Below are 13,345 nucleotides of genomic sequence, written 5' to 3' on the forward strand. Positions count from 1 at the left end.
GAATGGTAAAAACCCCACAAAATGGCATTGTGCAACCAAAACAGGAATGGGGGGCAGGTTTGAATATTGCTCCCTTACTCCATTCAATGTATTAGAGCTTTTCACTGTACTGAGAAGTTTTACATCATAGCCCAGAAATGTTGTAACAGCTTTAGAATCATCAGGCTACATAATCTTCTGACCTAAAGCCTTCCTAAGAGCTTGACTAAGAGGATTGTAGTCCATGTAAGTTGCCTACACAAATGAAAAAACAAAACAAAACAAACCCCAAACAACCCACAAAACCCAAACTGAAATGTTGACATGGAAAAATAAAATGTTTATTTGTGTAGAAATTTAAAAATTCAAATCCCAAAGGAAATCATACATATGTGATAGAAAAATGTTACATCATCTTAAGGTTTCTGAACGATAAAAACAGGAAATCTTCCAGGATCCAGGGGAAGCTGAATACAGCTGGGATGCAGACCTAGAGGGTAGCAGACTAGATGGGAGCTTTTACCTGATAGTGAACAACACTATGAAATCAAATTAAAAGCTGAAAAGGAGGTTGTAGGAGATCAGTGAGAAAAAAGAGCATGAACTGAGGATGTTCTTCTTGTATTCACAGAGTTTCTAATTTATCTTTCCAGAATGACTTGCATGTGAGTGATTTACTCATTGGTTTCTTGCACTTTACCATTTGGAATTTCTCCCACTGCCACTAAGTGTCTCAAGAGTTCATGAAGACTTAAAAGCAGCTTGGCCACTGTAATGAAACAATTCCTGAGAAGAAAATGGAGATACAGAATAAACAGATAGGCAGCATAATGCTTCGTGGTTTTTTTTTCTTTCCTTTCAAAAACGTATGAAGTGAAAAGTAGAAAAAAATGAGACACAACATTTCAAGGACACTTGTTCTGGAAATATCTTTGGGGGTTTTGGACTATTTGGGATGATATGTCATGAAGTGAAGTTTTAAAAACTGTCAATAATGCCGTTTACTACCTCTCAACTATTACATGCTGTATTTCTGCTGGCTAGGAATATCAATTTATAGGTATTGTAAGGACTGCTAACACCCTCTGTTTGTGGAGACAAGAGCAAAACTAATTAATTAATAACTCTAAAATAACTTTCAAAAGCTCATGCAGCAATCACTGCTAAAAACACAGCATTTGCCAACAGTGACCATACATGCCTACGTGTTATGTTGCAACTTTCTCTGTAAGCAATAATCCCTGCAGGATTGGTGCAGCTCCTTAACTACATCAGTTATACAAAAATGGACACCAACATACTTTCAATACATATATGTCTATAGCAGAATTATTATTCTTAAAAGATAATGTGCCAGAATCATGCAGGTTGCATTGTCTAGAAATGTGCTTTTTTTTAAATTTAATCAAATACTGCTATAAGAAAGTTTGATATACACAGAAATTGGTGTAGTTATTTATAAAGCTGTAAGTTAAAAACTGGAATTAAATGGAGACTTACTGCACTTGTGCTATGTTTGTTTCCCTGGCCTAATTTGGGGAAGTCCTTCAATGACCTCCATAATAAGTTAAGCTTCAAGTTGGAACTGTTATCTGTGGAAATGGGTTTCTGAAGAGGACTACTAAACAAAAGAAAAGGTCCCATGGTTCTTCAGTTGTCAGTGTCTGCTTTAAGTTGGATCTATACTAAATATAAACACAAAGATATTATCTTAAAAACCATGAAAAGGTGAAAGAATCAAACAGAAGGAACGAACAAAAGTTTCCAAAAAGAAAATTTGTCAGCATCTCCAGTCATCAGCACTGTCCTTACTATTCATTAACCACTGATAAATTGACAAGTCAGGTTTCAGCAACAATAGACTATAGAAAAAAAAAAATCTGAAAGGCCTCCAAAGCACCTGCCTAGTTAGCATAAAAATACACCCAGCTCCCCTAGCTTTTAAACCAGATGAATTATAGTGTGACTGCCTTTGCTGACTTTGGTTTTGTCCTAACAGGACGGACACGGTACCAAAAAGACAGAGGTCCTAAACATATCCAAGTTCATACTAAAAATTCTGTTCAGTTTGGCTCTTGATAATGTTTCATGCCATATCTGGTGTCTCTGCATCCTTCATTACTTGTCAGTCCCCTTTCTAACCTATTCCTCGTTTGTATTTTACCTTCTTCTAGCTGCCTAGAACACATTTGTGGAGTTCAAAGAGCAAGCACATTTTCCCTATAATCACTATGTGATAACGCATGACAAAAATACTTATACCAAACTTAGAGAAACTGTGAAACAACTAAAGATGTACAGATGCAAAACAATGAACACAGTCCTTAGGAGAACCAATCTTCTCCCTTACATTTCCTTGACTTGCTACTTAATCCTATGGTTTTTTTTTTTTAATTAAAAGTAGTTTCATTTATTTAGAAAGCAAATGAGGAAAAAGCTCTTACCCTAGTTTTTATTTTCTGTCTGCAGATTACTGTATACAGATACGTCCTCAATAACAGAACATTTATTATATTGGCTTTTGTATAAGCAGCACTGGTATCAAAGTGTTCCTGCAAGGACCATACTGTTTTCTGCTACTCTGATAGCAAGTACTTACTTCCTTTTTATTTCATACTTAGACGCTATATAGAGGATACATTTTTCCTATGGAAGCTTTTTATGCGGAGCTCAAACTTACAATCAGGTCCTTTGTAAAGAAAGATCTTGAGAGGAAGAACATGGAAATAAATGTACAATAAATTTGCTGAAAATGAAAGGGTAAAGATTTTTTTAACAATAGCAAAACAGATACCTTGGATGCTCTAGAAAACTCTGACAAGAAGTGTACAAACACTGTCTCCAGAAATCAGAATGCTAGGTGGATAGAATGCAATTACACAAAAGAGAGAATGACTAATAGATGTGATACATCCATTCTGTCACACAAACTTCACAATATATTTAGTAAAATGGAATTTTCAAAGCTGTACGTGCAGATTTCTGTTCGCTAGGATGCGAGAAATTACAGTGAAAACTGACAAGTAATGAGCTTTGCCTATGTTAACATTTTCTTTCTGATTTGGTGTAGTGTTTTGTTGTTATTACTTCAGCCTGATTTTCTCTTTTGCTTTCGTGAAAATTATGTGAAATTTAAACCATCCTAATCCACTGTATCACATTTTCCTCCTGTTTTTAATTCCTGTGTTTTTCTTTTCACTCATCACAACCATCTTCCTTGTCACCTTTTAATCTCTTTTTCTTGACCTTTCCGCTCTATTCACTTTTCTATCTTAACCTCCTTTTCTTGTCATTATCTGATTTAGAGAGCAGTTGTAAGGTTCATATGAAAGACAGTTGCTTCTCTAATATATCCAGTAAACTACATAATAACAAAGAGCATCGAAATATATTAAATTTCATCAAGTGTGCATATAATTTTCAAATGCTCGTTATTCTCAGCAAACATTAATCAAACAGTTCTCACATTCCTTATGGACTTTTAAAAGCATGTGGGGACGTAAGTCATGGGCTTCATGACTTCTGACAAAGGTTAGTGCCAAATACTGCGAGTTCTCTGAGCTCTACTTATTGTGCTGCTCTTGATAGAAGATCTTTATGCAAGACTCAAAACCCAAGTTAATTCTTTGGAACAAAAAGTAAAAGAATCACACATATATATTTGCATATTTGTGAGAAATAAAGTCTTTCAAACTTGATATGCATTTTTATTACTATAGAATCACAAGGAGACTGATGGAAAAGATAGCTTAGGAAAGTTTTTGTTTTCAGATATAGGGAAGAATTTATGTGAATGAAACAGTCATCTTCTTGTCACTGGTCTTCCACATTATGGTTCAAACATGCAGTCTCTCCTGTACTTTATGAGAAACTCATAATTTTATTCCCTGTTCGGCTTGAGATGGCAGGGGATCTACAGTCCTAATCCTGATACTAAAATATAAGCAGCACTTCTTAAACCATTATAAGGATAAAGGGCTGTTTATCAAGCCCTTCTGAAGTTACCACAGAGAAAGATTAAAGCCAGCTGAAGATAATTTCACAATTGCACAATTCAAAGCTGTGAAGCAAATGTGCTCCAGTAAATGAATTAATAATTTAAACATTATGGTTCCAATTTTGGGGATTTTATATTAATATCATTTTATGACTATGATTATATAAAATATAAACTAAATTAAGAGAAACCAGCACAGCTGTCCCAATCATGGGCTTTAAGACAGGTAAAAAAAAGGATTTGTGGATTTAGAAAAGACATACATCTCTGTGAATAGCAAAGAACACAATGTCTTGATCATGAGCAGAACGACAGTATAGACATTTTAGGCCTCTATCTTAATCATTGGATCCTGGGACCAAAACATCAACATTCGAGCACCCATTTATTACAAAATAAGAATTACAAAAAGCCTAAATTTGATAGATGTGAAGAAAATATGACCCAAGGGTAAGCAATGTTGAGATGATTGATATCCAGTCTGCAAAAAGCCTACGAAGACAGATCTGAACTGCCACATTAAAGTCAGTACAGTGCTAAAGACATGACATACAGCTTGAAATGGGGAAGGAAGGTGAAGAGGAAGGAGGCAGAATGAAGACATGTACGCAAATTGGAGCTCAGGTTTACGGCTATTCCTCCATACAAGGAGGTGAGAAAACTCTATTATTATTTATGCCTTCCCATGAGGGAAAGTGAGCAGATGGACCCAGAGGGATAGGTCTCTCAGCATAGTAGAAAAGTTGATTAGTTCTACAGGCTATGAACTGGTACAAAATAAAAACCCAACGCGCCTATTCCAAGCTGTTTATACATTTCAGGTTGTGGAACTTCGTACGGAAGTATTCCATGTGTATGGGAATTGACTCTTCAATGCATGGACAGAATGAGGTGCTCAGACCATCGCTGTAGCTACACGCAAGCATCAACACAGAATATGGACCCAAAAAATTCTGCAGAAATGAAAACCTCTTATTCCCTCTATCACTCACACTGCCCATCATGATCCCCCAAAAGGGGGATCCACTCTGTAAACCCCATAATAATAAAACCCCATAATAAATGTAGTGTAGCAATGCTTTAATTTAGAAGTTCTAGCAAAACGTCCATTATGAGGAAGACACGAAAAGATTTACCACTCACAAGTATTTATGGCACTACAAAAAATAAAAGGCAGAAAAACAAAGCCTGAAGCAAATGTGTTCCCTTGGCTGTACCATTTCCTCTTTCGGCTTTAATAAGCTCAGTAACACCGAGTACTGGCTCTCAAGCCCATAAGTTCACCCTTTGCAAACTAATTTCAGAAAGCATCAAGGAACTTTCTGAGAAATTACTCCCATTTTACATCTCTGCTTCACTTTATGCATTTATTTGCCAGTGATGGAATAAGCAATCACTCACAGCTTGGCCTCCAGCCCTGGCTCTCAGCCCTAAGCACTAAATCAACAGACAAGACAGACAGGACTCTTCAGCCTCTTTCATTCCTCCCCTCACCCCATCTCTCACTGCACACTTTTCTAGCTTTATCCTCTCCGTAGATGTTAACATACTGAAGTCATCTTTCATAGCCATCCATGGGATCCATTCATCTCCCCAGTCCACTGTTTAGTTTTTATTACAGACAGAAGCAGCACATAGATCTCAGTATATGAGCTACGGAAAGATATAAGAGCAGTTACAGACCCTCTAAAGTATCTTCCTTTCCATAAGGTTGAAAATCCTTGTGAAGGCCTCTTGGTCATCTTATAAATGCTTAATCATTATGATCAAGAACTTAACTCTCCTGTCTTGCAACTGGACTTGTTGAAGACAAGGTTTCTACTCTATGGAGTTGTAGAGGCTGTGTAGAACTGCCTGAACAAGCAGTCTACTGCCAATATAACCAAGGCTGATTTCTCCCTGGAGAATCACAATTACCCTTTGTCTCTAGATCTGTAGCTCATCTACAGGCCACGACCCACAAGAGGCCAATTTCACCTAGATGAATACCTTAGAGCACGTGTGCATATCACTGAGTGTGAGCTAAATATACTCCTAATCAAATAAAAGTGAAATGTTTTTCTTCGTGCCACTTTGCAGCTAATAGAATAACTTTAAAAGTCAACAGATCCTTATCACCTGGAACCTGAAAACCAATTAACTTCTTATTGTTGCTTTAAGAAGTTACTAGTATAGCAATGAGAGATTATAATACTACTTAGCACTTACAGTACTTTTCATCTTCAAAGCATTTTGCAAACATAAACTAATTAATCTTCCCAAAATGCCTGTGAGGTAGGTAGGTATTATTATTCTTGTATTACACAAGGTAAAAAAGAAAAGAACACCTCTGGCAGAAGGTTATGTGCATAGCTCAAGGCCACAAAATCATCCGGAACACACTGGCACCGTACGCTGCTTACACTGAAATCAGGCGGACACTGCAGGTGGCCATGTTTTAGCATAACAAAAAAGGATCTGTCATGATGACAATCAGGACACATCTTGCACTACAGCCAGGAAACATAAAACACTGATTCTAATATCTGCCTTGTATTTTGAGAGACAGCGCTTGCCATGTCACTGAATGGTAATTAATTTGCTCATTGGGAGATCACAAAGTCATTAATTAATTATTTCATATCTTCATATAAAAACCCTGCAAAGCAAGCTGATTCAGTTCTATTGAGAAGCACTTGCCTACTCAATAGGTAAAATAGAGCTCATCAATAAAGCCCAGGTAGAGGAAAGTCAAAAACATTCTTAGGTATCTATCCTTCCACTGCTTTGGACAGGTAAAAGTACGTAAGCTTTAGGTTTAAAAACATGACCACTTAAATCCTTTCATCCTACAGCTGACATTTATAGTGACTAAAAAGATTAAACATTTTGCTATCCAAATAACTCATTTTGGGCAGCTAGTATTTAAAGCAATAGACTTTGGAGTCATATTACATTAGGACAGTAGTTGCAATTAAGGTACTGGTCTCTAAGGTCTTAAAAATGTATCCTTGACAGTGTTTAATATCTTATATAATAAAATAAAATTGTCAAAGCATATATATCACTGTTTCAGGTCCCTTTTTCGCTGAATGGTGATATTTTTCTAGCACCTAAATCTAATTTTCATGGGAATAGCACCTGAACAATAGCTGCGATATATTCACACACTAACATACTGCACATGGCATTATTTTTTAGCACCCTGGTATGAGCCATCCAGCATACTGTGAAGGAAAAGGATTCTTTTTCTTTATTTATTTGGTACATCCAACTTCTCTTCTAGCACCTCAAGGAGTTAGACATTTAATCTAATTTAGGTACTTAAGTATTCCAGAAGAGTAAAGGTACAAAATTGTGCATAGGAATAATTTCTCCTGCAAAACTGAAAGGAATAGAATGAAAATAAATTGATCTTGAGACTTGGCTGACAGTGAACTGTTCTGATTGATAAACACAATGAAGTTGTTCTCACTGCCATCTAAAAAGACCAAATATCTTTACCTTCAGTCTAAATTATATTTGACTCACACTTCAAAAAAGTAAAAATCTAACAAAACCTGCACTACCTCCTTGGGTCTTCTAATATAAAAAGGTGTCCTACTATTTTTCAATTTACACAATTTACAAACAGTGCTGTGACTATTTTGTAAGAAAAGATGAACACGCACAAACTTGCACTGCATTCTGCCACCCGGGCTTGTGGTCAGACTTTGTTCCTGTGCAAAATCTCACTGACATGATACATGGATCTCTCTGTAGGACCACTACGCTGTTCTGCAATTACAAAATTCTTTGAAATGGAACAATGACTACTTGAGAGGTATTTAATATTCCTCTCTTCCCTTTAAGATGTATCCGATGGTAAATAAAACAGAGTTTTTGCATATCTGCATTTTTTTTACTAAACTACTACGAAGTTTTTCAATTCTTTTGAGTCCAGGTTTGATTCATTATCTCTTTTAAATTATACCAATATTATTAAAATATTACTTCAATTTTTTTTCCAAATGCAATTTTAAAAATACTGCTTACTTTCTGTATTTCTACCATATTAAGAAAAATATGCCCTAGGGTATATTACCGTGTCCCACAGCCATAGGGAGGAGGAGAGAAGATCCAGCAGACAGGAATTGTGCAGCAAGATTGATTTATTTAATTATTTTACAAACTCTTTTATAGACTTTTTTCTTCATAGTCTAATTGGACAAAGATCAGCCACCCCTTGGGGGTGATTGGCTAAAATCCTAAAACATCCATTGTCAAAATATTTTTCTACTATACTATAAACAAGACTTCTCAAGGCTGCAGGTGTTTCATTGTTTACATAACTCTGCTACCTCTTCTGTGAGAGAGAAAAGTCTCTCACGGACTTAGAAAATAGCAAGAAAATCCTTGCTAGCAGCATTTTTGTATCTACACTACCATCCTTCCACACCATAGTCATGCCACACTTTCAGATATTTTTGCATAGCAGTCTCCTGTATACTTAATATCACTTCACACAGGAAGTGATATAAATTTTCTAAGCACAGGAACATTTCTCTGTACAACAGAGAAATTCAGCTTCATACTGTTGGCTTTAATCCTGAATTGAGCAAGAGAGTTGGGCATAATGCAATATACAGTCATAGAATCAGTCACAGGATGGTTTGGGTTGGAAGGGACCTTAAAAATCATCTGGTTACAACCCCTTGCCAATGGTCCTTGTCGAATTTTCAAGAACTTAGGTTGCTGAATTCAATTAGAGAAGCACATTTAAATCAGCTGCTCTATATAGCTGGATACTTCAAAGTATAAGAAAACACGTGCCATCTTCTTCCCTAACACATAAACAAGTGACTGTCATATCATCACACCTTTAAAGTAAATAGTCTTTCATGGAGCTTCAGCCATTGTCAAACATGAGATTAGGTATCTTCTCAAAGATGTAATACAAAATTGAGTATCTCTCTTAAAACTACTTTTAAGAAAAAAAAGCTCATGGCCTCCACTTACATTACTCTCCTGGGAGGTTTATAAACAAAGAGAAAATAAATAACTAATTTAAAAGTTCTAAAAATAGTGGCTAAATAATCATCATCTAAAATTTTTAAAACAAAACCAGTTTTGCAACAGGTGAAGGAGCTTGAGAAAAAGAGGAGACTGCACTAGGTCTTATCTCAGATGGATGCTAACTGAAAGCATGTTGCCTAGATGTAGTTCCAATTTCCTAAAAAAGCTTACTTGCTCTTCTAGTCTTGTCAGTTTGGTTTCAAAAGTAACAAGATAGTCCCCAGTTACATAATAATTTCATGTTCAAATACTTTACAATATGTTTTAAATGCTGTTTTGAGAATTATAATGACAAACATATATATTTTTGGGCTCATATTTCTATTTATGTAATTAATCTCAAGCAACGGAAATTCAACTCATGAGGAAAAATATCATGAGACTGGAACAGACAATTGGAGAATCTCCTCTCGACAAGAAAAGATCTCATGGAATTAAGTTACCACTAAATAAAGCACACCTATCTCCAACAGCAGTATTCCTTTCTGAATTCCTACCACTGGATTTTGGGAAAAAGGAAGCACAAAAACGTGTACTGAAACAACTCAGGAAGAAGAGATGGGAAAGTCCTGATTCACTAGCGGAAAGCTTCCCAGGGATTTACCTTAAAATATCAAGCATAAAAAATATATTGACATTTTAAATGTGAGTCAGCAGTGCCCTGGAGCCAGGAGGGCCAACTGTGTCCTGCATCAGGCACAGCATCACCAGCTGGGCAAGGGAGGGGATTGTCCCGCTCTGCTCTGCACTGGGGCAGCCTCACCTCGAGTGCTGGGGGCAGTTTTGGGCACCACAGTGTAAGAAAGACATTAAACTGTTGGAGAGTGTCCGAGGAGGGCAACAGGGATGGTGAAGGGCCTTGAGGGGAAGCCTTATAAGGAGCAGCTCAAGCCATTTGGTCTGTTCAGCCTGGAAAAGAGGAGACTGAGGGGAGACCTCATTGCAGTTACAACTTCCTCGTGAGGCAAGAGGAAGGCCAGGCTGATCTCTTCTGCGGTGACCAGTGACAGGACCCAAAGGAACAGCCTGATGCTGTGCCAGGGGAGGTTTAGGTTGGGTATCAGGAAAAGGTTTTTCACCCAGAGGGTGGTTGGACACTGGAACAGGCTCCCCAGGGAAGTGGTCGCAGCACCAAGCCTGACAGAGCTCAAAAAGCATTAAGAGAATGTTCTCAGGCACACAGTGTGACACCTGGGGTGTCCTCCACAAGGACATGAATTGAACTCAGTGATCCTGATGGGTGTCTTCCAACTCAGAAGAGCCTACGATTTTATGATTTTAATTCCTCCACATTTGAGAGACTTGAGAATCTTGCATAACTGCCCCAGTACCTTTCCAGCTGGCAGTGGAAATTTCCTATCATTATTTTACAGTCAGGGCAGAAACTGAAACGCTGGTCATGATTAATTTTTAAAATTCATCCCCAATTAAAGGTATTTATTAAAGGTTGCCTTTTTTATTTACAGAATAATTTCCTGTTGAATTAGGAGGCTGTCAATTATACTGTCAAAGCCACGTATCTCACACTATTTCTAGGCAGAGGGGGAAAAAAATAACCCACAGGGAAGCATCTTTTATATATTATTTAAAAACCTTTGATATGACCTTGAGGACCTTTTCCACAGAATACCTCCAATGTCAGAAGCTGTAAATTCTCAGTCAAGGATAAATCAAAGGAATACACTACCTAAAACAAGCCCTTTATTACCTGACCCTATCAAACCTGCAGGTAGTCCCTAAAGGGGCCAAACCAGTATGCACTACAGGAAGGCAATAAGCCATACAAAAAGAATTGAAAGGACAATGAGGAAAATTAAATGGGCACAGAAGACAGTGCTGAGACCACTGAAAGGTGAAGAGGGCATTATCCATTCTAGACTTTTAGGCCTGAAGACATGTAATTTATTGCATATTGGGCAATATGTATTAGCTAAATACTGTGTGCTTTTCTGGAGAAAGTGAAAAGGAATAAAAATGAAGCCACAGTGCACCATCATATGTGACATGCCAGACCACATAACTTCTTCAGTTTGTTATTGCTATTTAAAAAAGAATAATATTCTAGTCAGGCAGTAGTTTATGAATTCATTAAAGAAATGGTGCCTGTTCTGACATAGTTTCATCACTAGTACTAAGAAAGTGCCTACAGAACAGGTCTTAGAAAACTTCCTCTTGATTTTACCTCATTAAAGTAATGTCAAGGTGACTAATGGCTTAAAAACTAGAAAATAGCGATAACCTGAAGTTTCAACACATCACAGAAACCAAAAATAAACAGCAGAATAGAGTAGCAGCAAGCCTCAGTTACACGAGCATAAGAGAAATATTTTTATTTCCCTTGCAAACATTAGTAGGCAAAGAAGTCAACACCATCTGCCCAGCTCTAATTTTAATGTAAAGTTATTCTAAATGGAACAGAGAAAAACATCAATGGAGAAAATAATTTAGATATTCTAAAATTAAAACTAAGGACTTTTTCACCAAGAGGAAGCTTTCTAAATCTACTTTTGTTTCCGCATAAAAGAGGAGATAAAAACAGAAGACTGAGTCATAGGTTCACACAGCTCTTGGCCTAGCTTTATCCTTTTAGGTAGCTGGGCTGCAGTATTCTACACATTTCATAACATTTTTTTCCTCCTTACCTTAAATAGCTTAGTTGTGGAAACATAGAAGTATCAATTCCAGACACTACAGTTTTGAATCCAAAATTGATGCGTAAGTGCTGAACCCTAATTGGAGCTGAGTCCAATCTCTCAGAATCTTTGAGATCCAAGGGGACCTCTTGAGATCATCTAGTCCAAGCCCTCTCTCAAGCACAGTCAGCTACATCAAGGTGCAAGAGGACCGTATTCAGTCAAGTTCTGAGCATCTTGATGGATATTTAGACTTCTCATGTCACTCCAGTCCTGAACTCAAAAATTCAACAGTGACTTTTGGCAGCCTGTTACCATCTGGTTATATATCAGGGATAACCACTAAAAAAACCATCCAACACACCCAAATGCACAAACTGTGAACTAATTTACCTCTACAGAGCACTCCACAGTGCTCTGTTACTGCCTTTGTAAGCTAAAATATAAAAGCACTGAGCTAATGCATTATTTGTATGCTCGTCCATATACTATGTTTCCACAAACCTATTCCTAGGGCTTGGCCTTCTTGGAACACCTGTATTTATTTTTAATTTTTAAACTATTTACATTTTAGATATACTGGAATGGCAAACTGGAATTGGGCGACCTATTAATGAGCTGAATAACTGGGGGTCTAGTTTTTAAATTGTAAGGCCTGAATGCTTCACACTCAACTCTGCAATATTGTCACTGACCCATTGCCCAATACAGGCCATTTACTTCCTGTGCACCATATATTATCTGTTCCAAAGATGGTACACAATGCTTCCCCATCTTTGTAAAACATTTAGGGAGATACAAGGGAAGTGTACTAAGTGTGTAGAGTATTACCAAAACTGATGAAACTAGTTTAATAACATATTCTTCCTGCAGCAAGGATGCCTTAGAACTAATGAATTATACACTCTGAGTTCAAACATCTTGCCTACCTTGTCTGGTATACTCATCTGCTTCTCTGTGGACCAAATCTTTTACCCGGTTTCCATACAGCAACCTAGACGAATCATGATCAAAAGCTTTCAAGGTTTCACTGGAGCTGTAAGACTTCTGAGTAGGCACTCTGCACTCCTCATTTTCTGCAGAAGAATTTGTATAGCGACGTTCCTTGTCCCGTCTGCTCTTTGTCAGGGAGCAATAAGGCCTACGTTCCTTCACATCCATACTTCATTCCTTCTCTGTGCACATCAGTCCAGCTTATTTGGAAGTCTTCTCTACATTCAGCTTACATTCACCTATAACAAAATTAGAAAGACAACCACTGATGTGTTACAATGATCTCTAATTGCTGTAATTGCTCCCTGTCTGGAACAAAAAGAAAGAAAGAAAGATCTGCTCAGCAATGGGTGAGAAGCACATCTGTGCACATCTACAAGACCTCCCAGAGTTCCATGCACAAGCTATCCTGATCTAAAACATTAGCAAAAAAATACTTGTGAAAAACATCAACACAATACTACCCATTTTTATACAACAGATTAGAAGATCAAAAGCAGTGTGTGATTGAAGCAGAGAACAGATCGGAGAAATAGTAGTTTTTCAGCTTTAGGAATATGTTAGTTGCCTAAGGTCTATCTGTAGGTAAGCTGCTTTTTTCTTTTTCTGAGAAGCCTGCATGATTTAATGACAAATCTGGCTTCCTTCTGCTTGTTGAAAACTTGTGGTTTTAAGGTTTAGGGTTTCATTTTTTTTAAAATAATTTTAG

At 37.2% G+C, this 13,345-nt stretch overlaps 1 protein-coding gene across 26 annotated transcripts in view; it reads right to left on the reverse strand.

The window, feature by feature from the left end:
• Positions 1 to 13,345, reverse strand: part of TENM3 (teneurin transmembrane protein 3) — a 1,330,479-nt gene that overhangs the window by 309,539 nt on the left and 1,007,595 nt on the right. For all 26 annotated transcript variants that reach the window (XM_032108354.1, XM_032108353.1, XM_032108357.1 and 23 more), the window contains one exon: positions 12,573 to 12,875. In XM_032108354.1, coding sequence (XP_031964245.1) covers positions 12,573 to 12,804 — 232 coding nt within the window. In that variant the 5' untranslated portion in view covers positions 12,805 to 12,875. The remainder of the gene's footprint in view (positions 1 to 12,572; positions 12,876 to 13,345) is intronic.

This window comes from Corvus moneduloides, chromosome 5, assembly GCF_009650955.1.
Source record: "Corvus moneduloides isolate bCorMon1 chromosome 5, bCorMon1.pri, whole genome shotgun sequence".
In the NCBI taxonomy this organism is placed as follows: domain Eukaryota; kingdom Metazoa; phylum Chordata; class Aves; order Passeriformes; family Corvidae; genus Corvus; species Corvus moneduloides.